Below are 25,954 nucleotides of genomic sequence, written 5' to 3'. Positions count from 1 at the left end.
TTGCTAGGTAGCTGGAGGGTTCCCTTCCCTTCCTGCTGCCCTCCCTGCCCATTCTGCAGTGAAGTGGAAGCTCACAGCAGGCAGTGGCTGTGCTGCCTTTGCTGGCAGAGAGGTTTTCTCCTCCAGGCTGCAGCTCTGGCCTGGTGGTCATGTCAGTCACTTTCTGTGCTGGCCATCCAGAAGGCTCCTGTCTCTGCATGTTTGTATCCTTGTGCATTGAGCGCAAGTGGATTTGCCAGGGATGCTAAATGACACTAGACTAAAGCTTTCTGTGATGGACAGGTGTCAAAATAGTTTCAGCCCTGTGAATGATAGCAGGTCTCCCTACATGACATTGCCACTTTCCTTAATTGCGGGTTTCCTTCTTGCTGTGTGTGTGAGGGCTGGAGCAAGAGGAGCAGTGTTGCTTTATACAGTTACTAGAACTTGTAGGGAAAACCTTGCTCAGAAACAGGAGCTGGTTCCTGGTCCCTCATATTTTTCTTGCTTGCTTCTTAGACTTTGATGGAGTCCTTTACCATATTTCAAACCCCAATGGAGACAAGACAAAAGTGATGGTCAGTATTTCTCTGAAATTCTACAAGGAACTCCAGGAACACGGTGCTGATGAGGTGAGTAAACATCTCCAGACCTCCTGCCTACAAATACTGTGTTGGTGACAGTGCCTTTGTGATGTAGATGGATCTAACATCTGACCCTTAGAGAAGCATCTGTGCTCCCATCACACACTAGTCAAAGGAGCAGCCCTGTGCCAACCAGGAGTCCCACTTTGCTGAAAGACAGGGGCAAGTGTGTTCATGCTCTCATGAAAAAGTAGTCATCCTGTGTGACCCTGCAGCCTGAAAGGCAGAAGGCACTGCTAATTTCACAAGGTCAGAGCGAACCCTGACCATGTAGAGATAGTTTCCCTGACTGGTGTGTTGAGCCCACAAGTGAGGGAAGGTACCAAGACAGCTGTGGTGCTTCTCTTTTGACTCCTAACCACACTTGAGAGCAAGTGCTGGGCTCCTGTTGTGTGTGCAGACGTTGGTTTTCAGACTGGTTCCCTTTTCACTGCTGCTGTGTGAAGTCCCAGGCTCAGTTCCTGTTGACTGGGCCCTGTGGTTGCAGAGGGCCATTTATGGTAGAAAAAAGGAGCCTCTCTGAGCTGTGGTTGGATGGCAAGGCAGGAAGTGTGACTCAGTTCCTGAGTCAGTTTTCAAATCTCCACATGGTAGCAAATGGGGTTCACCCAGGGCTTTTCAGCAGGCTTTTGCCTCTGGGTGTCTGTCCTTGGAAGAAAACAAGGGAACCACTCCATCAGTTTATTGTGAGTCTGGTGAGAAATGGGTGATTTGAACCCAAAGTGAATTCCTGTGCATTGCTATAAGACCCACCTAAGTCAGAGGAGATGTGATTGAGTGTCCTGCTTTCCTGGTTTCTGAATGCAGAGCTTTCTAGGTGCAGCATTCCCTGCTGCTGAAGGTACTGCTGCTGGCATGAGGAGTGTCAAGCAGCCCAAATGGTGGAGACTTCCCAGCATGTATAGTGAGGATCAGTGCAGTGTGTGAACCCAAGAGAATTCCTGTGGTAGCAAGTGGCTGACAGCACTGTGCACCAGCAGCCATGGTTGTGGGGAAAGGCAACTTTCTATAAACTTCTAGAGGAAAATGGGATCTCTGCAGGACTGGCTTGGAAGTACTGACTAAACAGAAATTCCATTTTTCAATCTCCAGTTGTCATAATGTTGCTTTCTGTACTTCCCTGCAGACAACATTGCTTGTTCTGCTCTGTCTTTGGTGAAACCCCACTGTGAGGAACACAGAGTGGGCTGCCTGCTAAGACAGGGCATCTTCCTGCACCATTGCAGGCAGGCTCTCTGCTTAGAGGAGGTTTTGGCATGCAGAGTCTGTGTATCCTTTCCACGTGTTAGTGGGTGTCATCCCAGGAGGGCCAGTTCTGCCCCAACACTGTTGTGTTCTTCTCTGTGAAATACTGCCTGTTCCCAGCCCCCTCATTGACACAGAGCTGTGGCTCAGTTGGAAATTGCCATTGATGTAGAATTCAGCAGTAATTACGTTTGAAGAAAGGTTTTTGCTGTGCTGTAGGCGGTTCTGCTTCTGGGAGGCATCCAGCCTGCGTGGCAGTCTCCTCTCAGTCCCCATCTGTTCGTGCAGTAGGCTGAGACAGTGTGTGATCACCAGGCCCTGGTGTGCTCTGAACTTGCTGGCCTGTGGGGAGAGGGACCAGGCACGCTTTGCATCTGCCTTTGAATGGAAGGAAAGTGGTAGCCCTCAGGTCTGGGGTGTCAGGCTCTGCTGATTGTTCTCCTTTGAAGACACGAGCTATAAGGCTTCTTCCCTACACAAATCCGACTAGCAAGAACTTGAAAAAGTTCCAGTTTTGAGTCCTCTCCTGCAGTATGTCCCCTGTCAGTGGAGTTCAGGGAGCGCTCCCTAGAGCTGGAACAGCCAATAGTACTAGAAGCTGATGACTTAATATTTGTCTAACTTCTCTTAGACTAGGGAAGGCAGGTGCTGTAATTTGATACTTCTAAAAGAAGACCAAATATGGCCTAGGCTGTGCAGGAGGAAACAAGTCTTGATAGCTTGTGCGCTCAATGTTTAATTTCTTTTCTAGGTATTGAAGAAGGTTTATGGAAGTTACTTGATAAATCCTGAATCAGGTAATCCTGCAATAACATTTACTTTCTGTGTGTGTATTGATAAATCCTGAATCAGGTAATCCTGCACTCTGTGTGTGTGTGTGAATGCAATTCCAAAGTTACTTAAGTCACCTGAGAAATGCTCATATGAAGGCTGCACTTGAAAAGCTTGATATCTGAGGCTCTCTATACAACAAATTGCAATTTGAAATTGCCAATTTAAAAGGTGGCTCAGACACGTCAGGAATGAAGTAGCTTGCAGCACAAGCTGTAATTCTTTATGCAGTCCTCCTCCAGGAAGCCTCTGTTCCTCACGGTTGGGGTCTTTGTTCTTCTCAAAGATGCTTTGTAAGACACAGAAAAACCATGGTTACCTGTGACAACATCTCTTCCTACTCACTGCAAAAACTTGGGAGCAGTTCAGCCAGCACGTGTGTCTGGGAGCTTGGGAAGGAGCCCCGGGAACGTTGCCATGGCCACGCACCGAGTTCAGGCATGGCTTTTGGCAAGTGCTTGGAGTGGGAAGAACTCACCCCTGGGGCTTTTGGGAGGATTTAAGGCAAAAATGGGACTGTAGGTGTCTCTTAAAAAAAGGTCTCAGCTTTCATTAAGGCCCTATGTAGATTATTAAAGCTAGTGGCTGTCCCTTCCCAGGTTACAATGTCTCTTTGCTCTACGACCTGGAGAACCTTCCTGCAGACAAGGATGCCATTGTGCACCAAGCCGGCATGTTGAAGCGCAACTGCTTTGCTTCAGTCTTTGAGAAGTATTTCAAATTCCAGGAAGAGGGCAAAGAAGGAGAAAAAAGAGCAGTCATCCACTACAGGGATGATGAGACAATGTAAGTGTTCAAACCAAACAGCACGCGGGTTGGACAGTGGTCAGTAGGTTGCTCCTGTGCACAGCTGTAGGTTTTGGTGGAAAGTCAGGAAATCCTCCTGCTCTGTGCTTTGGCCAGGGTAATAAGGGCCTGTTCTAGGCTGCCACAAGTATCCCATGAGGGTAATGCTTATGCCTGGGGCTGCTGGGATGTTACACAAGAGTCTCTGTTAGTGGCATCACTTGTGGCTGCATGCAGGAGAGGAACTGGCCACTCCCAACAGAAATGTTGTGCTCCCTGTAAATACTGTCTCAGGGAGGGGAAATTTACAGCAGCCAGGCCTGTGAATGGCTGTTGTATCTACTTGACCTTGTCACACAGTTGCTTCCTTGTCCAGTTGAACTTCTTAGCTGTGGTTCACAGGTGGGTTCTGTCTCTCCCACCTGCAGGTATGTTGAGGCAAAGAAGGACCGTGTCACGGTTGTGTTCAGCACGGTATTTAAGGACGACGATGATGTGGTGATCGGAAAGGTGTTTATGCAGGTATGGAAACTGAGTTACAGGGAAAGGGTCTGCTCCTCAATTCAGATGCCTGCTTGCTTGAAGCAGCATTGCCAAATAAGCTGCTGAAGCGAGCACAAAGGCGGTTTAACACATGAAAATGCTTTGCTCCATGCTGGACTGGGATGGAAGAACATGCTAATAGGCACAGACAGTATTTTCCTGGCTCTTGCATTGGCATCTGTATCATCAATAGTCTTGCTCATTTGGACAATCAAGCGTATTATGTGTTACAGATGAGAAACAGCACAGTGAATACTTCAGTCCCCACACTGAGGCCCTGTAATGTGGATAGCTATGGTGTAGGGATCTCCAGCCAGCTGAGGACCCGAGCAGGTTGAGGAGGCTGTAAAGGGAGAGGAAGGGTGAGACAATGTCATGCCATGCCTGACTAGGAGCTGAGAATGGTCTTCACCTTGAAGTTTCATACTGCTAATGCTCAAATGCTGCAGAAACACTCAGCAGCAACACAGTGTGACAGCTCTCAAATTTCAACTTTTTAAAGTATGAATATACTGAATTTGTGAATTTTGGTCGTAATGCCAAGTCTGGACTCAGCTACCTTTTACAATTGCTGTTTAGCTAGGAAGTATTCAGAGACTTTAGGAAGCATTTTGCATGTCTGTGAACAACTGTGTGCAGCCTTGGGAAAATGAGACATCTGTATGCAGCTGGGGAGGCTAAATGCATGCTCGTACCTGTGTTCATCTGTGCCACTGGCCCACCTCACTCATCTGCCTAAGCTCCTGGGGAGCCAGCCTCCTGTTTGGGCATGGCCATGGAGCAGGGCCTGCAGGGTGTTCCAGGCATCTTTAACCCACCTGTTCAAGGGTGCCAGCCCATGCTGCTGACAGGCTCATGGACAGCAAGTTACTGGCCCAGTTTGCTGGAGACCAGTGTAGGTGTGTTGGGTGTCATCAGAAGGGGGTCTGTTGCAATGGAAGTCCTCACTGCTCTGCTTGCTGTGTTCATTAGCTACAGACAGGACATCTGCTCTGACTTTGAGGTTTTCCCCCACCAAGCATATCCCTCAGCCTGGAATTCAGCTTTTAAAATGGGAAGGGAGGCATAATGTGAACAAAATGGGGTTAGTGAGGGTCCTGGGAAGATGGCAGTGCTTCAAGGCAGCAGCTGTCCTGGAGTCTCCATGTCCCGAATTCTTGGTTTTTATAACAGCAAACCCTGCCTCTGCCCAGCCACAGGAATTTCCACTCTGAGTCACACTGGCTCTTTCCCTCCAGCTATTGCTCTTGCATAACACAGTTGGGCATGGTGTCTGCTCATCTGGGCTCTCATGGAGAAAATGTGACCATTAACTAACCAGTGAAACCATTTGAACCATTTCACCCTCTGGCAGAAGCAGGCAGAAGTGCAAGCTAAGCATTCCATTAAGGAAACCCCAGTGTTCTACTCTAAAGGGGACATGGATGCCCCTGCCTTTCCCAGGGGAAACTGCTCAGAGGAGAGGCCAAGGGTAGCTGATAATGTGTAGGTTGGGATGGAGGTCAGTGAGGCAGAGGTAAGACAGCTCTGCCTTGGGGCAGGAGAATGGTCTCTGGACATCCCCAGCCCCACACAGAGATGGTCCTTACAGTTCCTGAAATGCAGAGCCAGTACATTTCCTGTGAGGTGGGAGCTGTGCTGCTGTCAGAGATGGGGGAAGGGCTCTCCCTGCCTGAAGGTATTGTTTCAAGGTGTAGGAAAGTGTTCAGAGGAGCAGGTTTCACATACAAATTTCAAGCCCCTAGATGCCTCTTGATGCATCTGGGCAGACTCCTGGTTTCTCAAATGGCAGAACCTTTACACTAGATGTGATGGAGACCTTGCAGCCCTTCCTGAGAATTCCTGTTCCTCGGGAGTGATGGGCACTGTGCACTTTCACAGGAAGCATTGAAGTTCCAGCAGGAGCTGTGCTGTCTCATGTGCTTGCTCAGACTGAGGTGTCCCTTCCACAAAACACCCATGGCACACAGGGGTGTGACACACTGAAAGGCACCCCAGCTGAGGGGCTGTGCTATGGTTATGTGTAAACCCAGGACAGCCATGTATTTTGGGCTGGTTTTGCTGGGAAAAGGAGTTACTTTCCGGGTGTTTGGCCTGATGAACTTAATCAGTTCAGGAAAGCTGGGCCACCTTCTGCTCATTGCCCTTTGGGAATGAGGAAACCCCATTTGCTTTCCCAGCATGTTGCTAAAGGTCACGGTGGGAATCACCTTCACTTTGTCTTGCTCAGGAGTTCAAGGAGGGTCGCCGTGCCAGTCACACAGCCCCACAGGTGCTCTTCAGCCACAGGGAGCCACCCTTGGAGCTGAAAGACACGGATGCAGCTGTTGGCGATAACATTGGCTACATCACTTTTGGTAAGCAGGCAGCTCTGAGGCTTGGGGATGCTTGGGGAGGAGAGAGGTTCCTGTTGCTGCGTGAAAAACAGAAAGGAATTCACCTTCCCCGAGTGCTGAAGTGGGCAGTTCAGGGCTGCAAGGACTCTGGGGTTGCATTCTGTCTTGTGTGCCCCCTTTGGAGTGTCCCTTTTCTGTATCAGGTCACTTCAGCTCTGCTGTGGGCAAGAAGATGTGGAAGTGGACAGTGAGTTTAGTGTCTGCCTACAAAATAAGTTCAGTATTTGGAAGCAAAGGGAAGAGTGGCTTTGCTGTGATATTTTGGAAACTGGAGGTTTCTTGTGAAACTTTTCATGCAACTATACTTGTAGGTAGTCCAGCTGCAGGGAGCTGTGCAGTGCTTTGTCAGCAGAGGCAGTCAGCAGCAGCAGAGCAGTGCATTCTGCTTCTCCAGCTCTGCCTCTTCTCCAAACACTGATGAGCCACTTTCTCCTGCCAGAGGTGCTGGCCAGCAGAGCCATGACTTCCCCCTAGGTAGCAGTGTCAAGGAATCTGAACCCTGCCCTGTTGAAAGGGAAAAGTCTCTTCAAGATGGTTGAGTGTGTTATTAGGGTGTCTCAGGCCAGCATTCCTGTAATTTGGAGCTCAGAGATGGAGCACAGACACTGCAGGGAAAGGTGAAGATAGCATTGCCCTCCTCCTGTGCTGGAAATGGAGCCTTGAGGCCTGGGCAGCTGTCAGCTGGAAAGAAGAGGTCCAGGATGGCACATACTTTTGTTCTTGTTGAGACTAAATTTCCCAGTTATCTGATCTGACAGTCTCAGGTGAGATCATCACCCAGACAAAATGTTCTTTCAGCCCTCGGATCTTGGACACCTAACAGAGCACCAGCTTATGGAAAGAGCAAGCTACCTGCTTGTATCCAAAAGCCTGTCTATGTTACAGGGCTGGCAAGCTGCCAGGCAAAGATCCACAACCAATTTCAAGACCCCAGGGCAGACTGCATCTTGAAATTGGCTGAGCAGTCTGGGCGCCCTGGTCTGCCTCCCAGCTTGCTCCTCCAATTGCATCTCCCAAACACTGATACAGCATCATGTGGTTTCCTACAGTGCCATTGTTTCTGGACACCTGGCCTTGCCTGCATCCTGCAGAGTGCACAGGCTGCTGTGGGAAATGTGGAAAAGTGCTCTTAAGCCTTGTTAAATATCACAAGTGCTGCTTAATTGGTATGTGTCAAGAGTAAAGGGCTCTTTATAGAGAGCAAGGCAGGGATTCAATGCAGTACATCCTAAAGCCTCCAGTATCCTGAAGGCCTTGGCAGCCTCAGGAGGTACTAATGGTCTGTGTTGGCCTCTCATTTCAGTGTTGTTCCCCCGTCACACCAATGCTGCAGCCAGAGACAACACCATAAACCTGATCCACACATTCCGGGACTACCTGCACTATCACATCAAGTGCTCGAAGGTATGAGGGCTGGGGCACACAGGGTGGCTTCAGCCCATCTAACCTGGCTGCTGAAGGGGAGAAGCAGGGGACAGGGGTGCCTCTTCAGAACTCATTAGGGTCTGCCACTGCCCTCCCCAGTCGTGCAGGGGTGGCAAGTGATGCATCATTGCCTTCTTCCTGCTCTTGGACACAAGACTTTCTATTCTAGCAGTGAAGTAGGATTTTTCCCTTTTGGATCTGGTTTGTTTCCTTTCTGAGAACAGAAATGAGGGTAATTGTTCAGAGTGACCTGGCTTTGATGTGTCCTGAAATCTCAGCTATGAAGAAAGGCTCCTGACATGTCCCCATTTTGTCCTCATGAAACACAGGCCTATATTCACACGCGTATGAGGGCGAAAACGTCAGATTTCCTCAAGGTGCTCAACCGTGCCCGTCCAGACGCAGAGAAGAAAGAAATGAAAACAATCACGTGAGTAGCAAAGCAGGGCATGGCTCTCTGGGCTTCTCTGCCAGCCACGAGCTCGGTCTTGCTCAGTTTGGCATACTGCAGTCCAGGGCTGGCAGGGGGTGACCCACAGCTTACAGCCTCAGATGTCCTGTGAGGAGCTGGATCTGAAGCAAAACCCTGTGCTGGCAGGTCCTTCACAAAAGGGTCACCTTGCGCCTTGCAAGCCCTGGTGTCTCCATTTCCCCCCACCAATCCCTTGGTGGCATTCCTGGGGGCTTTTTCCCTGTTATATTAAAGCTGCCTTGTCCATCTCTGGGGGCAGTTCCAGCTCATGGAAGGCACAGCAGCCAGGTCCTTCCTTGGGGTTTGTGGGCATTTGACAAGGTCTTACTGCCCAGTGTGTCTGCAGCTCCTCAGAGTCACTGGCTGCCCTTGGCCAGCTGATGGCTGGGGCCAGGCCACCATGCTACCTGGCTCCCTCTTGTGAACAAGCAGCCCACAGTGAAGTGGGTGGAGGAGAGCAGTTGTGTGAACATGTTTCACTCGGGTCCCTTACCTTCTGCTTATCCCAGAGCCCTTTGGTGTCCTTTTATCTCTGTTTGTCCTGTCATGTCCCCTTTGCATGCTGCTTTGGGGCAGGATTGTCTTGTCTGCAAAAGTTAGCCCCTTCCCACAGCCCTGTGACTTGGTTCTGCAGCCACAGACCCTGTGAGCTCCAGCCCAGCGGTGCCTGCCTGGCTTGGAGAGCTGTGCTATGTGTGCCCCAGCACAAGCCCACAGGCCCCTGGGGCTCTGCTGACCCCTCTCTCCATCCTTTCAGGGGGAAGACATTCACAACCCGTTAACACCAAGTCACTGAGGCTGCCGGAGGACGAAGGTTGGGGCAGCACTTGCTACCCGATAATCGTAGCTTTTAATGTTGCACCTCTGTGGGCTCATAAGGAATTCAAGCAATCGGGGTCTGTTTGTACGACAGTTGGGGGAGTAATCTGCAGAAACGAGCTGTGCTTGCGAGGACTCGATCGTTCCAAGAAACAAAACTTTAATTCCAGTTTGATTGACTTAATTTCTTTTCTTTTTTAATTTTTTTTCTTTTCAAGCTGTTTCGCTTTGCAATATGTTACCGGAAATAAGTTGCAGTATTTCTTATGAGAATAATGCAATATTAACTTGTTTTCTTCTGAGTATTTGAGTTCAAAACTCCTGTATCTGAAGAAATACTGTTGGGGTTCATTAATAAAGAAGATCTTTCTATCTTAAAGGGCTGTGAGGCTTTGGCTTGTCAACGCATGTGACCTTGCCCTGGAAGGGGTGTTTAGTCACAGCCCCAAGGGAGATAATTCCTGTATTGTGGAACATATGCCTTCTGGTGAACTTTGGGGCACAGTACCCACATCTGGGAATAGTGTGTTCTGCTAGGGAAATCCTGGACTGTACAGAGCAGGATTATCTTTCCTTCAGCTAGCAACCTGCAGCCCCCTATACTGACCTTTTCATTCCCCCCTAGCAGGGAGAGCTAGGATGGGAGTCTCTGCCACTGATCCTCAGGCCATGGTTGGATGCCAGGGAGATCCTTGAGGAGGGAGCATAGCTCCCCAGCTCCTCTTCCCCCCAACAAGCAGAGTAGATGGCATCCAGTTAAGTGAAATAATTTATATAATTAAAGACATCTTCATACAAAACCCCTGGCTTGGCCCCTAGATGGTGAGGGCAAAGCAGGGCAGGCTGGAAAAATTACAAAGCACGCACTGGAGAAGGATGGTGACACCGTGTCCCTCGTCCCTCTGTACACAGGCGCAGGGCAGCGCCAGGACGCCATCCCTCGACACAGTTCTAGCGATCGGGCCGCTGCACGCAGAACACTTTGGCTTGGTGGTCGCCAGAGGTGGTCACCACAATGGAGGCATCCCTGCAGGGAGACAGGGCTCAGAGGGAGGCTGGGGGCTTCCAGTATCCTTGATCATCTCTCCCAGCCCAGCTCTGAAGTGCTGCACTCCCCCTTGAGACCCTCAAGTCTCAGCATGGACATAGGTTTGTCCCCTACCTTGCGATCAGACCACAAGGGCACTCAAAGAGGAGGCAGCTTGTGCTGTGAGCTCCGAGGCTGGAGGCCCCTGCTACCACTGCTCCCTCCACCCAGCAGGGAAGGGGTCAAGGGGTTGCCTGCTCACTTGTTGACAGCGAAGTCGAGGATTTCAGCAGAGTGCCCTCGGTACTCGCTGATCATCTTCCCCGAGCGCGCGTCCCAGAGCCGCACAGCCCCGTCCAGGCTGCAGGTGTACACCACGGCCGAGCTCTCCTCCCACAGCAGCTGCACGATCCCTGACTGGGACAGGCAGAGACCACAGTGGGGACCTCCAGCAAGTCTTAGCTCCTGCCATGCACCCCCACCCCCTCACGATGTCTGCCATCCCCCCGGGACAGCCAGACCCCAGGGCCAAGCACATCCGCTTTGCAGAGACTGTGGCTGCCCTCTGGGGAAGCCCAAGGCCTAAGGGAGAAGTACAAATTGGGAACTAGCCCTTGGGCTCCAAGGGAGATCTCCAAAAGGCCCAAAGCCCACATCCCAGGCCTGGGCAGGGCAGAGTGCAGTACCTCGTGTTGGCACTTATGCCTCAGGCTCTGTGTGGAGAGGTCGTAAATAGCCAGTGTGCCGTCAAGATAGCCCACAGCAGCCAGTGGCATCCTACAGATGGGGGAAGAGGCATTACATGGGACATGGGGAAGCAGGGATGGAAACACATGAAGGCTCCAGGTAAAAGGCAAACCCTATGCTGAAGGCTACAATGCATTGAGAAGATGGGGGACAACCTGATCCCTGGAGCCATCAAACACCCCACTTGGGAAACCCAACAGCACAGCAAGTCAGCAATCAGCCCATGGTTTGTGAAGATGACAATGTCCTGGCAGGAAAACAGCTGTCTACAGAGTATCCCAGCCAAGCAGTGGTCCACCAGGCTAGCCCAGAATCCCAGCAGTTGCAGGGAGGGCTGAGCAGCTGGTGTCCCTTGGCCTCATACCAAAGGGATCTGGCATCTCCACGCGCAGCTGGGGAGGATGGAGATGGAGGCAAGAGAAATGCAGCAGATTGAGCACAAGGGATGCAGATGGATCTGTATGACAAGCCCTGTAAGATGTAGCACTGAAGAGGGGCTGTCCCAACACTCACACATTACAGAAGCCCAGCGACTCCACTGAGTTGGACTCTGCCTCCTCGCCCTCACTGATGGGCGCCTTGGGGGTCACGCTCTCCATCTTGAACACGCACACCACCTGGGCAGAGGGAGGGACACTATACCCCGAGGGAAGAGACCCAGACGCACAAAGGTCCCGTTCGCACTCGATACCGAGCCTGCGACCTCATGAGAACGAGGCGCGGCCCCAAATCCTCAGCTCCTGGGAGCAAACAGGAGGGAACTTCCCTCCAGGAGCCGGCGGGACCACCCAGCCCGCGCTCCACCCGCAGCGCGAGGGCTCCGCCTGCCGGCTGCCGATGGCCGCACACCGGCCCCGCCTGGGAGGGCTGCCCAGCGCTCCCGGCTCTGCCCCGGCCCAGCACAGGGGACCTGGGGGGAACCCAGCGCTCCCGGCTCTGCCCCGGCCCAGCACAGGGGACCTGGGGGGAACCCAGCGCTCCCGGCTCTGCCCCGGCCCAGCACAGGGGACCTGGGGGGAACCCAGCGCTCCCGGCTCTGCCCCGGCCCAGCACAGGGGACCTGGGGGGAACCCAGCGCTCCCGGCTCTGCCCCGGCCCAGCACAGGGGACCTGGGGGGAACCCAGCGCTCCCGGCTCTGCCCCGGCCCAGCACAGGGGACCTGGGGGGAACCCAGCGCTCCCGGCTCTGCCCCGGCCCAGCACAGGGGACCTGGGGGGAACCCAGCGCTCCCGGCTCTGCCCCGGCCCAGCACAGGGGACCTGGGGGGAACCCAGCGCTCCCGGCTCTACCCCGGCCCACAACGGGGATCTGGGGGGTCCCCAGCACTCCTGGCTCTGCCCCTGGCCCTGCCCCTGGCCCACACAGACGCACCTTGCCCGTGGCAGAGTTGATCAGCTTGGCGTGACAGTCCACAGAGCCCGTCATGATCAAACTGCCATCCTGGTTGCTGGCCACACACGTCAAGGGGTCCTGATGGCCATCCTGGCCTGGGGGGTGAGCAGCAAGTATGAGTTTTATGTGCCCTCCCCACAGAGACCCAGTGAGCCTTGAAACACACCACCCTGCAGCCTCCACCCTGCCTGGCTCTGCCAGCACCCCGGCAAGCAACAGCCATCACTGGGGACAGAGAAACCCTGTGCCAGGCTCCCTCCTGCCCTCACAGGATGCCTCCTCTCCAGCCAGGCAGGTCAGAGCCCACTAGAACGGGCTGTTTGCCAGCTAGGGAGTAGCCCAGGTGACAAACCTCTTCCCTCTTGCTTACCTTTCAGGACATGCAGCGAGGTTCCCTGCTTTAGGTCCCAGATGCGCATGGTCCCGTCCTCATAGCCCACCACTGCTCGCTTCCCTGGGTGAGACAGATAGCAGATAGAGACAGAGCCCCCCATCTCCCCACCTCCCACTCAGCACAGGCTGGGGGAAGCAAGAGGGCAGATGGCCCACACAGAGCTGGTGACATTTCACACTGCAGAGACTCCATTTCACACTTACCATCGGGCAGGATCCTGCCACATGTGGCTGGGCATGCTGGACCCTGAAAGGTCTTGCAGTCCCCACTGGGGATCTTCCACATCCAGGTGTTGCCATCAGCTGTACCAGCCAGAAGTACGTGGGCTTGAGGGTGCCACTCCATCCACTGGGCAGAGAGAGGGACAGGCAGCGTCACCAAAGTGCTGCCACGCCACTTGCTGGCTGGGGAGCCCCCCACAGCACCACTCACCTCCAAGTCCCCCACCTCAAAGGACCACACTTCCTCCTTGGCATCCACCCGCCACACTTTGATAAGCCCAGACATGTCACCTGTGGCCACGAACACAGAGTCGTGACTGAAGCCAGCACAGGTGACCGAGTCCTTGTGTCCTGTAAACATCAGGGGACAGAGACTGCTCAGGCCAAGCTATGGAGGATGGGCAGGAGCACAGCTGGAGAAAAAGGTGTGCAGATGGACACTGCAGAGAGGGGACACAGCTGCTCACTGCACCTCACCTGAGCACTCAAACAGGAGCTCCCCGTCGCTCACACGCCACACGAAGGCCTTGTCATCCTCCCCGCCTGTCACTGCCAGCGTGTTGGTCTTGGGGTCAAGGCTCACACAGAAGACAGAATCTTCACAAAAGAGCAAAGAGAGGCTACATGGCTATGGTGCCAATCCTGCCTCACCTGACATTCCCAGGGATCCAAACCCCGTGCAGCACTGGGTCTGGGTGGGATATCAGCAAGCTGAACTCTCAACCCAGCCCAGTGGGAATCAATTCTTCACGCGGGAGAGGAGGGGCACAGCCTTTCTGCTGAGCTTAGGGCCAGCTCCTCATGGAATGGGAGGCCCAAAGGGCTCTTCTGCCAGAGCACAAGGCAGAAACAAGCCCAGGGCAGCTCTGAGTCCTGACAGCTGCCCCAAGAAGGCTGGGAGACAGCAGCCTAGCAAGGGGCACTGCACGCCTGGACTCTGGGGACAGCCAAGATGAGACCATGTCCCCAGGGGTCCCAGCTGCTTCTGCCCGTGCCCAGCACTCACCCGAGTGCAGCGAGAACGTGACCTCGCTGTCATCCTGTGCCTCCATGCCGTCCTCCACGCCCTCGTCATCCTCCGACTCCCAAGCCTCGGCATCGGGCTCCTCTGGCCCCTCGTCCTCGAAGTCCACGTCCTCCATCTCCTCGGCCAGGTCATCTGCAGAGGGCGAAGGTCAGGGCGCGGCTCGGCGGGACCGCGGGGGATGCGCGAGCCCCAGAGCAGGGAAACCGCAGAGGAACGGGACGCGACACGGGGAGAGGCCGCGGCCCGGGGATGCACCGGCCGGGCCCGGCGGTGGAGTGGGGCCGCAGCGCTCCCGGTGCCCCGGAGGGAGGCCGGACCCCCGCAGGCCCTGCCCGCTGCGTGGCGCAGGGCGCCCCGTCTCACCCGGCCCGGGCGGGCCCAGCTCCACCACCTCGATGATCTCCTCGTCGCCGTGCAGGTCCAGCGGCCCCGGGCCCTCCCCGGGCTCCATGCCGCCCGCTCCGTCCCGCCCGCCCCAGCCAACCACGGCCCGAGGCCGCGCGCGGATCCCGCCCCTTCCGCCAGCACCGCGGGCCGGCCCCGCCCCGCGCGGCGCACTCTGGGAGATGTAGTTTTCTGACCGCTGACCGTGCGGCGCCGCCCGCTGACAGCCCCCGGGTGGCGAGACTGCAGCTCCCGGCATGCAGCGGAGCCGCTGGCGCACCCCGGCACCATGGCGGCGGCGCGAGGCGGACTGCGGGGTAACGGCGGGCGGGCGAACGGGTGGACAGGAGCCGGGGGGGCAGCCCCGGGGCGGGGGAGCCGGGACCGTTCCGCCACCTCCCTCACGGCACTGCGCCGCGGCCTTCGGCACGAGCGCCCCGCGACGCCCCGCCCCGCCGAGGTCAGGACTTAGGGCCACGCCCCCGCTGCGCTTGGCCACGCCCCGTTGTGTTGGTCACGCCCCCGGGTCAGGCCCCGCCTTGGAGCGCCCCCTGGCGGAAGGGCAGGGAGATAGGGATGGACGGGGAATCAGGCCCCGCCTTGGAGCGCCCCCTGGCGGAAGGGCAGGGAGATAGGGACGGACGGGGAAAAGGGCAGGGAAGAGACAGGGAGAAGGGCAGGGAAAAGGCAGGGAAGAGGGCCGGGGGAAGGGCAGGGACAGGAGCTTCAGGCAGCCTGGGCTGGGCCCCCCACACTCCCCCCATGGCTGCCCCTCCCTCACGCCTCTCTCCCCACAGAAGGGCAGGGAAGAGGCAGGGAGAAGGCAGGGAGAAGGGCAGGGAAGAGGGCCCGGGTAAGGGCAGGGACAGGAGCTTCAGGCAGCCTGGGCTGGGCCCCCCACACTCCCCCCATGGCTGCCCCTCCCTCACGCCTCTCTCCCCACAGGACTGCAGCTGGCAGCACGAGCTTCGGCGTGTCCTGCCAAGGCCTGGGGGCGGCCGGACGCCCGGGGCACACGGCTCTTTGGGCAGAGCTGCCCCCGGCCAGCCGGACAAGGCGGCAGGCAGGAGCCCGGCAGCGGGGGGCTCCCCGAGGGCGTGGAGTACATCCCCACACGCAAGAAGGGCAAGAACCCCATGAAGCCGGTGGGGGTGGCCTGGTGAGTGGCTCAGCGGCTGGGACAGCGTCGGCTCTGGGGGGCTGTGCTGCTCTGTGGGCTGGAACGGGGGTCTTGGGGGTCTGGGGGGCTGAACAGGGCACTGTCCATGCAGCCCCGGCGTGGCACAGCACCCTGGCTTCCCACCCACCCTCTCACTCCATCTCCTTGACCGCTGGCTGTCCTGCAGGGCCATTGGATTGCCTTCCGGCATCATCCTCTTCCTCCTGACCAAACGGCAAGTGGACAAAAACCGCCTTGAGCAGCTCAAAATCCGCCGAGCAATGATGGAAGCCAACCAGGGCGAGTATGAGACGGAGCGGTACAACAGGATGGTCAGGGGGGCATAGCCAGGCTGCCACTGCCACCCTGGAGGGACTGGCCAAGGTGACGCCAGCCCCGTGGAACACGACAGTGGCATCTGCCCTGCGTGTCCAGACCATTGTGGAGCTGAATAGGGACAAATAAAGTGAAACAGCTCAGTGCCACTGTGGTTGCTCCCTCAGTGCTCAGCTCCGGGCTCTGCCTGGCCCAGCAGTGGGGGCCCCAGCTGTTCTGCAGCTGGGCTTCTGCCCACAGCACCAGGGGCTACAGGCAGGGGAGGGAGGCAGGGCCTGGAGCAGTTTGACCTTGGTTTTCCCATCCCAAATCAGTGTTTGTGCTGCACCAGGCCGCAGCCCCCACTGGGTCTGCCCACAGGTTTTTTGAGGGAGTTGCCACACGAGTGAGACCGGGACTGTCTGGAAAACTGAAGTGTTTTATTTAGCAAGTGCAACTTGGCCCACATCCGTGGCTGCAGGGCCTCTGCAATGGGAGCTCTGCCACGGAGGTTCCAGCTGCCCCCTGCCCACACGGGGCACAGCCACAGCTCGGGGAGGGGGCATGGCCAGAGCCACGTTTAAGGCACAGAGTGAATTACACCAACTGTTCTCTGCCAAAATTCCCAACATGATCCCAGCGGCCGCTGCCAGCTCCCTGTGCCCAGGCAGGGCTGTGACATTCCACTGCCAGCCCAATGCCATTGGCACAGCCTCAGCAAGCAGTGCCAGAGCTGGGCTAAACTGCCTTAATGCTGGCAGCCAGTCCTCCCCACTGCCCTCAGAGTTTGCTGGGGGATGATCAAGGGAAGCCCTTTCCTTAGCAGCCTACAGGTAGGAATGCCAAAGCATTAAGAGTCACAGTAAGCAGACTATCCTGTACAGAGACCAGAGGAGGGGTGAGGGGCAGCTGGAGAGGGACAGGAGGGGTCCCAGGGCTAATCCCGGCCCACTATCTGCAGGATGAAGGTGAAGATGTAGATGATGTCAGTGTAGATGGTGAGGGCACCGTAGACATACTCCTCAGGGCTCAGTGTGTTCTTCCTGTTTCCCAGCACGAGTTGGGTGTCATAGGCAAGGAACTGCAGGGACAGAGCGCGTCAGGCAAGGACCAAGGAGGAATTCCTCCCTCCCAGTCCCTGCCCCACACCCTGTGCCCGCTCCAGCTGCCAACTCACCAGTGTGAATGCGATGGCGCCGATGGCTGCGTAGAGCATGTGGAGCCAGGGCACCTGGCGGGAAGGGAACACGAGCAGGGTGAGCCGGGCTGCTGGCAGGCAGCAGGGGAGCAGGGCAGGTCCTGCCCGCACCCAGCTGGAGGAGCTGCTGCCGATGCTGACGCACCCTTCCCCTGCAGGCAAGCTGCCTTCCGTGGTACCACACCCTGCTTCCCAGCAAAGGGACCACCCAAACCCCTCTGCACCAGCCCTGGGGCACCCACGGCACCCCGCAGCCCCTCTCTCCTGCCCACTCACGTATTTGAAGGAGAGGACGATGGCAGTGATGATCCCGGTCACCATGACCACGATGCCCAGCACACAGAACAGCCCCGGACACGACGTAAAATCAACCTGATGGGGACACACACAAATGTCACAGCAGAGCCCAGGGTGTCCCCACTGACCAGCTCCCCAGACCTGGCCCATGGAGGGCAGGGCAGGGTGCATGCCCCTCCTTGCCTTGGTCTGGAAGCAGAAGATGGTCACAACGATGGCCACAATGGCGGTGATGAGCATGGCAATCAGGACGGCTTTCGTCTCGTACATGCTACAGACAAACAAAGTCACCTCCCACTTCAGTATCCTCCCGCCAGAGGGGTGCTGGAGACCCTCCCCCACAGCCCCAATCCTGGACAGGAGCTCTGCAGTCCCTGAGCCCAAGGGACAGGAGCGTGCCCTGGCTCCTGGCAGCCTCTCAGCTGAGCCGGCTGCATTGTGGAGGACAGGAGGGACCCCAGATTCTGTAACAGCAGGGTCCCCAGGGCGTACCTGGCAATCGTGCCTGTCATCAGCCCCATGGCCAGCGTCTGTGGGAGAGAAGGGTGAGCTCAGCAGGCTGCCCACATGTCCTCCTATCCCTCCCAGCACACCCAGGGGGAGCTGGGGTGCCACGGGGGCACCACCAGGACCCCTTGCCAGTCCCAGCCCACTTACAAAGATGCTCAGCAGGATAATATTCCAGGGGAAGCGTCTCCTGAGGACGAAACAGGAGAGAGGTAAGCTAGTGACAACAACCATGTCATGTCCCCCTTGCCCCCACCACCCAGGGACAGCCCCAGGCAAGAACCTATATCTTGATGCTCTGGAGATACCCCCATACCCACACCCCCCACCCTGGGGCCCTAGGGACTCACCGGGGACCCTGGCAGCAGGCCAGCACCAGGTAGGTCACCAGGAACACAGCACTGCGAGGAGAGACAGCGGGTGTGAGCCCCACAGCCCCCACCAGGATCAGCCCCTGGGATGGGAGCCTGTGGATGGGGGGACACGAGCTGGGGGGAGAGAGCCCCTACTCACTATGAGGCGTAGTAGATGGCAACATTCCTCTGGACAAAGGTGCGGACAGGGTGGCTGTGGGACAGGAGGGACAAGTGTGAGGGAGAGGAGACAGCAGCTGCTGTCCCCTCTGAGCACCCCCGAGGAACACAAGCTCCTCTCTATTTCAGGACAAAGGTAAGGAGGAACCCTCTACTCACACAAAGGTGAACACAGAGATGATTCCCACCGTCACCAGGAGCTGCAGGGAGATGATGGCATAGACCTGCAAGAGACAGGGGGGTCAGCACTTGTCCCCCCACCCTGACAGGTGCCCCTGGCCCCCTGGGACTCACCTTGCGGATGAAGGCGTGCCGGACTTTCCTGTCATCCCAGTCAACAGATTGGAAGGGAGAGCCATCCCCAAGGCCACTGTCACCTGTGGGGGACACCCCTCAGCACCAGGGTCAGCCGTGCAGCCCCTCACAGCACCCCAGTTTCTAGCACCCTCCCCCAAACAAACCAGGGTGCCCCACTTACCAAACCGCATAGGCATGCCGGGCATGGCCATGCCCGGGTGAGGGTACCCCCCTGAGGCTGGATACCCCCCGGGCTGCCCGTACCCCGCCCCCGCAGGGTATCCCCCAGGCTGCGGGTACCCCCCGGCGTAGTGGGGGGGCTGGGGGTACCCGCCGGGGGGCGGGGGGTAGAGGGGGTTCTTGTCATCGTAGAGCGGGGGTGCGCTGGGATTCGACATGCCGGCTCCCTGCACCTCCCACGGGCACCTGCAGGGGACAGAAGACGAGGGGCTTCAGCACAGGTGACCCTGCCCGGGCAGGACCTGTTCCTGGTGAGAGGAGCCACAGGCGCAGGGGCAGAGGGCATCGTGCAGCCACAAAACCTCCCCCTCCCACTTTAATAGCGGCTCCTAATTAGTAAGGAGAAGTTGGCCTCCGTGCCAGTGGGTCAATAACAAACGAGGGATGTCCCCTTGGCTGGGGCCACCTGCATTCCTGTGCCCTGAGTCCCCGGGACCTGCGTCAGTGGTCAGCCGCGGGCAGGGCACAGCCACGCGCTGACTCAAGCTGCGTCGAGGACGTGACCTTTCCAGAAGGGATCTGACCTCTCCTTAAAGCCCGCCCTGAGACTGCCAGGGAGGAAGGAGCAGCACCCCGGGCTGGGCTGTGGCTCCTGGTAGCACCACACTGAGGACAAATGGCACCACCCTGCCAACTGCCTGGGATGGAAACACAGGGGCTGATCCTCGTCACAGCCACGCAGATCCCACTGCACCTCCCATTTTGGGGCTGTTCCCTACCCAACAGCTGCATGTGTCACACAGGGGCTCCAGAACTCCTGGGTCCCTTTATAAGGGGATGTGACACCCACATCACCTCTACAGGAGGTGGACTCTTCCTCAGGGAGTGGAATTGGGACCCCCCTGGGGCTGAGCTCCCCTCCTCAGCCACACCAGGCCCCCTCACAGAGCCCCCGGCAGCTGTGAGCAGGCAGCCCGGGCTCAAGGCCAGCTGGGCTGGTCCCAGCAGGAGGAGGAGAAGGAGAGCAGGATCTCCAAGGCCAGGAAAACAACAGCGCTGCCAGTGGAGAGTGCCAGGCCTTTACCCACCTCCCACCCCCTCAGCACTGGCACCCCAGACCCCAGGAAGGTGCCAGGATCCCCCACCAGCCTCCTGCCCGCAGTGGTGGTGTCATCCTGGGACCATCCCAAGGAAGGAATCAGGATCTGATCCTAACCAGCACCAGGCGAGGAGGGGATTGGGCACTTCCTCCTGTGTGACGCAGTGCTTCCCGCAGCCGGGCTGGACAGGCAGCGACGCCGAGGGCACACCCATGCCTGCCGTGCCGGCCTGGGGGGAGCAGTTCCGTGTCTGTCCCTCCATCCAACTGTGCCAGCCATGGCAGGGCTGCCACAGTCACACTGCCCTTCGTCACCGCGATGACGACAGCGCCCAAAATAAATAACCGGCATGGCAGTGACCATGCGGACAGGAAGTTCACTTTCTCCACACTGTGGTTTCCCAGAAAGCACAGGGGACCCCCTGGTCCTCATCTGCGGGGCCAGGGAAGGCCCAAAATAGGACCTTGACCCTAGGAAAGCCTCAGTGACTGACACTGAAGTTGCAGGGGGACCAGAGTCCCCGGAGGGAGCCCGGGTGTCTGGGGAAAGCGGGGTGCATTTGGCCAGCAGCAGACCAGCAGGGTCCTACCCTGTGCCCACGACCAGCCCCTTGTGACTGCTCCAGCCCCTCCTGCTTCCACCGCATTGGGGTAGCCTTGGGCACAGGGAGGGAACCAGCCTGACGGGTCCCAGCAGCTGCCACACCCAGGGAAGCAGGCAGCCGAACCCTCCTGGGTCCATGGCACCGCACAGTCCTGAAACAGGTCACCAGTGAGATGGCAGAGGGCAACCCGGGGCCAGCTCAGTGGCATGACACGGTCCCTGGGGACAGGGTGCTACTCTGCACTGGCAGCGTGACTCAGCACAGATAAGGCACATACAGCAGGCACATGGGGCACAGCCAACCATCATCCCTTCCACAATCTCACGGGTAGCACAGGGTTGTGTCCCCACCATCCAGCGTGGCACTCCTGCCACGCTCGGGCACCTCCCACCAGCTTCACAGGTTGTGGGGGAAACACAACCACCGTAGGAGGGGATCATGGTTTGGGGCACAAGACAGAGCTCCCCACATTCAGGCTGCCTGAGAAAGCACCTCACTCTTGAAGAACTCGGAAGCTGCCACCAGTGGAGCACAACACAGCCTAGTATGGCACAGCACAGAGTGGCACAGCCTGGTACAGTGCAACAGGGCACAGCTGCCTCCCGCAGCACAGCACGGCTCAGTACAGCACAATCCAACACTGCACAGCACAGCTTGTCCCGGCCCGGCCCAGCCCAGGCCAGTGCTGCTCAGCTGACACGAGAGGGTCAGTACGGCCCACCCAGGCTGGATGGCCCCCTGGCCCACACCGCTCACACACGACACAAAGTTGCTGGGGTTCAGCACCACCTCTCCCACATCCCTGCCCCTCTGCAAGCTCTCTCCCGGGGGCACAGACATGGGACAGAGGAGTCCTCCTGTGTCCCAGCCCCGGCACCCCCACACTACCCAGTGCTGGTCCGCACGCTCCCCCATGGTGTCACCCCCGCACCCTGCCGGGCACAAACCCGCGCCCGCCCCCCCGAGACACCCCACGGGTCCGTGAGGACACCCTCCACAGCCCAAGCGTCGCTGCCGTCCCACGAACCACCCCGCACTACGCCCGATTCCCTGCCACGCCATCGCGTGGGGTTCGGAAAGCAGCACCAGCGCTACAGAGGGGTCCCGTCCCCCCGCGTCCCTCCCCGCGGCACCGCGCCCCGTCCCCCTCCTCCCGCCGCCGGACCTCCACCCGACGTGCCCCCAGGACTCGGGGACGGGGGAGCGGGGTGTCGCAGCGTCCCCGCTGTTTAGCGACCGGCCGCCCACTCCCGCCCAGTCCCCGTCGGCCTCCGGGACAGCCCCTCGCCGGCCGTGGCACCGGAGCGCGCAAGGCCAGGGGGGTGGGCGGACGAAGCGGGCGGAGGGGGGTCCAGAGATCGAGGGGGACCGCCGGGGGCCGCAGGCGGGACTCGGGAGCGGCGGGGGGCGCGGAGCGGGGCGGGCCAGCCTACCTGCTGCGCGCTGCTCCGCCGGCTGCGGCCGCCAAAGGACGGGACGCCTGTTGCTCCCGGGATCCCCCCGCTGGCCCCCGCCCGTGCCCCCGGGACTTCCTTCCCGCCGGCTCTGACGTCACTCAGGGACCCCCTTCCTCGCGCAGTGACGTCAGAGGGGGACACCCCTCCTGGCGGCGGGGCGGTGCGCGGGCTCGGGGCCGCCTGCCTGCGCCTCCTCCGCCGCGCCCGCCGCGCCGCCGCCGCGCTCATGGCCTTCGCCGCCCCGCTGCTGTTCCGCCTGGGGTGAGTGAGCGAGAGAGCGAGCGAGCCAAAGAGGGAGCGGTCGCCCTGCGGGACCCCCGCAGCGAGGCAGCCGCCACCGCCCGCCTTTGTGCTGCCGCCGGGAGGGAGGGCCCGGCAGCGCCCTCCCCTGCCGGTGCCGAGCGCCCGGGGAGGAACCTGCGGCCGCGGCGGCGCGGAGAGAGCGGGCTGGGGCCTGGCGCGCCCCGGCCGGGGCAGCGGGGGCGGGCGGTGCCGGCGCGGCCGCCGGGGCCGGGGATCGGCCACCCGCTCCCCCCGCGCCGTGCCGGTCGCCTTCTCTCGGCTGTCACCGCTGACCTGCCCCGGCGCCCCGGCCGTGGTGCCCGGTGCTGGCAGGAACCCCTGCTCCCCGGGTTCGGGCTCCCACGCTGCTGCAGGGATCGCTCCCGGTGTGCCATCCAGGGGTGCCCTCGGCCGGGAATGGGCTTTGCAACCCGGGTTTTTGCATGTCCCTCATTGCACCATTCTCCGTCCCGTCCCAAATTGCTGCTGTGCAAACGGGGAGGTCCCTCCGAGCCCCGCAGCCTTTGCACCCTCGCATGCACGGGGGCATTTCTTGCCTCCCTTTTCCTCGGCCCATTCTCTTTTCTGATTCCCCAGACCATGGCAAGCTTGGGCATGTCCCCCCATCGGAGTATGGGGAGGAACAGCCAGCTCCAGCCCCTCCTGGTGAGCACCCCGCAGCAACACCCCCCCCAGTCCTTGGCGCTCGAAGGAGCTGGAGGATGCCTGCTCAGGGAACCAATCCTGCCCTCACTGCACATCTGGGGTGTGCGGTACACACACACCGCCTGCAGCGCCCCTGAATGAGAAAGTGGCCCTGTGTGTGTTCCCTGTGAGAGTCACAGCCCCGGCAGTAGCCCCCTTCCCAAGTGGGCTCCTTAGGGGAACTGGGGTTTAATGCCTGTCTGCCCTCCCTAGGTACAGCCTGTACGCCCGCACACGCCTGGGCTACCTCTTCTACCAGCGGCAGGTGAAGAAGGCCCGGGAGCGGTACCCGCACGGCCACTCCGTGCCCCAGCCCTACTGCCTCCCTGGTGAGTGCTGAGCCCCCCACACCTCGCCCTGCAGTGCCCCCAGCGCTGGCACTGCGGGCTGGGGAGGGGGTTGCCATCACCGAATTGCCCAAAGCATGTTTAACAAAGAATTTGATGTAAGATGTGGGGAGTTTGGCCTGGACTCCCCCTTTTCCAGCTGGAGGGGGGATCATGCCCTGATTCTGTCTCTTCCCCCCACAGGGGTGAAAATCCTGCCCATTCCCGTACTCTCCAACAACTACAGCTACCTGGTCATCGACACTGGCTCCAGCCAAGCGGCTGTCATCGACCCCTCTGACCCGCTGGCTGTGCAGGTGAGACCCCCACAACCACTCTGACCTGCTGTTTGCAGGTCTCCAGGTGAGCGGGTGCCATGTCTCTGTGTTTTGGCATTAGAGGGGAGCAAATCTGCCCCTAATATGCAGCCCTTCGTGCCCAAGGCAAGACTGGAGCTTGACGGGGAGCTGGGGGAGCCAGGGTTGAAGGGAAAACTGGTCCTTGGGTTTCCTGTCCCCCCTAATCTCTCTGTCTGTATTTCCTCCCCAGGCTGCCATCGAAGAAGAGGGGGTGATGCTGGAGGCCATATTCTGCACACACAAACACTGGTAAGGGCAAGAGGAGGCCCTGGAAGGGTTGGTAGCTGCTGTGGAGACAGCCCCACCTGAGGTGACCCCCAGCCCTGCCCCATTTAGTGGGGGGAGTATGGCGGGTACATTTAGGGTCTCTGACCTCCCTGTCTGCAGGGACCACAGCGGAGGGAACGAGGCTCTGTGCCAGAAGCACAGCTCCTGCAGGGTGTATGGCAGCGCCCTCGACGCCATCCCACAGCTCACCAAGTAAGTGCTGCACCCCCCTAGCACCCCGGTAAATCTGGGGGGAGCTTCATTCCCAACCACCACTGTCTGCAGCACTCAGGCACCAGTTCCACGTTGGGCAGAGACCTGGCACGCTCCTGACACCAGCGTGCCAGCAGGGTTGCCAGGGGAGGGGTGTATTTGAGGTGCTGGGGCTGGGGGAGCACCCTGACGGTGCCCCTGCTCCGGGCACAGCCCGCTTGCAGACAGGGAGAAGGTGACCGTGGGCTGCCTGACCTTCGAGGCGCTCGCCACGCCGGGCCACACCGTGGGCCACATGGTCTACGTGCTGGACGGGGGCCCCTTCGGCAGCCCCCCCTGCCTCTTCTCCGGGGACCTCCTCTTCCTCGCTGGCTGTGGTGAGTGCACCCCACCCCAGACAGGGGCTTGGGGGTTATCCCGTCCTGGGATGGGCGTAGGGGTACCCCCCAGACCCCCCATGACAGGCAGTTGTGTGGGGGTCCAGGCAGGCCGTTTGAGGGCTCCCCTGAGACCATGCTCGCCTCCCTGGACGTGGCCATCGGCTTGGGCGAGGACACGCTGCTGTGGCCAGGTGAGTGTCCCCAGCAGCAGGGCAGAGCTGCTGGCATCCCCCTGGTCCCACTGCCAAGGGGGAGAGCTGGGTGGGGGTGATGCCAAGGGCTGCATATGGGGGTCCACAGGCCACGAATACGCACTGGAGTGCCTGACCTTCGCCACCCTCCTGGAGCTGGACAATTCCGCGCTGGAGGAGAAGCTGCAGTGGGCAGTGCAGCAGCGCCAGGAGAAGAGGAGCACGGTGAGGCGTGGGGGTCCCTGCGTGCAGCACCCACCACCCCAGCCCTTCAGGGGTTCCCTTGGCAGGGATGCTGCACCCCAACACCCTCTTGCATGGTGGTGCCATAGGGGCAGGGGGCTCTGGGGGCGTTCCCAGCTCCCTGCCGGGGGTGCTGCCTCCAGCAGGGGAGCTGAGCAGCTGCCCCCACAGTGCCCCTCCACGCTGGGGGAAGAGCAGAGCTACAACCCCTTCCTGCGGACGCACCGGCCGGAGCTGCAGGAGGCACTGGGACTGTGGCAGGGCGGCGCGGAGGACCCCAACGCCTTCCGTGCCCGTGTCCTCAGGGAGGTGCGGAGGCGCAAGGACCTCTACCAGGCCACCTAGATGTCCCCCACTGCCCGGTCCCCCTGTCAAGCCAGGACACCCCCCTTTCCACGGGGCCGGGTGATGGCGGGGCACAGGGAGCCCAAGACTGTGTGGTTTGTTTTGCTGTGAATCTCCCTCTTGGGGTGCAGGGTAGGGGGAGGGGGAAGAGTGGACACCCCCTTCAGTAGGCACCCCATAAGTGATCCTTGCCTTTGCTCCCTCGAACTTGGGGGTCACCAGCTGTCACGTAGAAGCACCTCAATCCCCTCTCGGGGGGTCTGTAGCCCCCCACCTCACTGCTGGGGCTATAGGAACGGCACCAAGGGCTTCTCCTACAACCCCCTCCACTCCCCCATTTTTCTGGGAGTCTCCAATTTCCCCTCCACCACCACCACCACCACTCAGCCCCCTCCCCTTAAGCCCCCAGTGTTGTGCATCTCCTTAGTGGGGGCTGGGATGGAGCCAGCAGGGGGAGGCGGGCCGGCAGTACTACCTCCAGGCAAGGGGCTCCCCTGCAGCACCCCATCCTTGACGCCGGAGCCCCCCTGTACACGCACACACACACACGCACACAGGGACGGGGCCACAGGCTCGCACTGCTGGGGTGTGGGGGTGCTGCTTCACTGGGGATCGGAGCCACAATCACCCCCACGCCCCAAATAAACGACTGGATCCATTTTA

The 25,954-nt window shown here is 59.1% G+C and overlaps 4 protein-coding genes across 7 annotated transcripts in view; 2 read left to right on the top strand and 2 right to left on the bottom strand.

Moving 5' to 3' along the window:
- The window catches only part of ARPC2 (actin related protein 2/3 complex subunit 2), a 19,566-nt gene extending 10,047 nt beyond the window's left edge, over positions 1-9,519 (top strand). For both annotated transcript variants that reach the window (XM_039700632.1, XM_039700641.1), the window contains 8 exons: positions 499-611; positions 2,620-2,665; positions 3,299-3,485; positions 3,914-4,007; positions 6,259-6,385; positions 7,728-7,828; positions 8,179-8,279; positions 9,079-9,519. In XM_039700632.1, the coding sequence (XP_039556566.1) occupies positions 499-611; positions 2,620-2,665; positions 3,299-3,485; positions 3,914-4,007; positions 6,259-6,385; positions 7,728-7,828; positions 8,179-8,279; positions 9,079-9,103 (794 nt within the window). In that variant the 3' untranslated portion in view covers positions 9,104-9,519. The remainder of the gene's footprint in view (positions 1-498; positions 612-2,619; positions 2,666-3,298; positions 3,486-3,913; positions 4,008-6,258; positions 6,386-7,727; positions 7,829-8,178; positions 8,280-9,078) is intronic.
- Positions 9,321-14,617, bottom strand: LOC120498165 (angio associated migratory cell protein). Its single transcript, XM_039700571.1, has 11 exons — positions 14,313-14,617; positions 13,929-14,081; positions 13,400-13,519; positions 13,134-13,273; positions 12,905-13,049; positions 12,678-12,761; positions 12,287-12,402; positions 11,428-11,531; positions 10,854-10,944; positions 10,430-10,584; positions 9,321-10,167 (listed from the first exon to the last, which is right to left on the bottom strand). The coding sequence occupies exons 1-11, from the start codon at positions 14,590-14,592 to the stop codon at positions 10,092-10,094; spliced, it is 1,464 nt and encodes a 487-aa protein (XP_039556505.1). The 5' UTR covers positions 14,593-14,617; the 3' UTR covers positions 9,321-10,091.
- On the top strand, positions 14,513-25,954 carry PNKD (PNKD metallo-beta-lactamase domain containing). Of its 2 annotated transcripts, XM_039700596.1 has the most exons (10): positions 14,513-14,650; positions 15,279-15,492; positions 23,181-23,296; positions 23,498-23,610; positions 23,843-23,901; positions 24,040-24,132; positions 24,346-24,509; positions 24,617-24,703; positions 24,813-24,928; positions 25,118-25,954. In XM_039700596.1, exons 1-10 carry the CDS (start codon positions 14,623-14,625, stop codon positions 25,289-25,291), a joined length of 1,164 nt encoding a protein of 387 aa, XP_039556530.1. In that variant the 5' UTR covers positions 14,513-14,622; the 3' UTR covers positions 25,292-25,954. The 2 variants fall into 2 exon arrangements, with proteins under 2 accessions (XP_039556530.1, XP_039556520.1); XM_039700586.1 differs by lacking the exons at positions 14,513-14,650; positions 15,279-15,492 and adding an exon at positions 22,135-22,241.
- On the bottom strand, positions 16,227-21,998 carry TMBIM1 (transmembrane BAX inhibitor motif containing 1). 2 transcript variants are annotated; one of them, XM_039700609.1, is made up of 12 exons: positions 21,957-21,998; positions 18,821-19,065; positions 18,637-18,719; positions 18,502-18,566; positions 18,323-18,376; positions 18,160-18,210; positions 17,960-17,999; positions 17,795-17,832; positions 17,486-17,573; positions 17,282-17,377; positions 16,985-17,038; positions 16,227-16,888 (listed from the first exon to the last, which is right to left on the bottom strand). In XM_039700609.1, the coding sequence occupies exons 2-12, from the start codon at positions 19,035-19,037 to the stop codon at positions 16,745-16,747; spliced, it is 930 nt and encodes a 309-aa protein (XP_039556543.1). In that variant the 5' UTR covers positions 19,038-19,065; positions 21,957-21,998; the 3' UTR covers positions 16,227-16,744. The 2 variants fall into 2 exon arrangements, with proteins under 2 accessions (XP_039556543.1, XP_039556551.1); XM_039700617.1 differs by lacking the exon at positions 21,957-21,998 and adding an exon at positions 21,689-21,833.

The sequence above is a fragment of the Passer montanus genome, unplaced genomic scaffold (assembly GCF_014805655.1).
Source record: "Passer montanus isolate IOZ18808 unplaced genomic scaffold, ASM1480565v1 scaffold1, whole genome shotgun sequence".
NCBI classification, from domain to species: domain Eukaryota; kingdom Metazoa; phylum Chordata; class Aves; order Passeriformes; family Passeridae; genus Passer; species Passer montanus.
The sequence above is the reverse complement of the archived record's forward strand: the minus strand, read 5'-3'. Positions and strand labels throughout refer to the sequence as shown.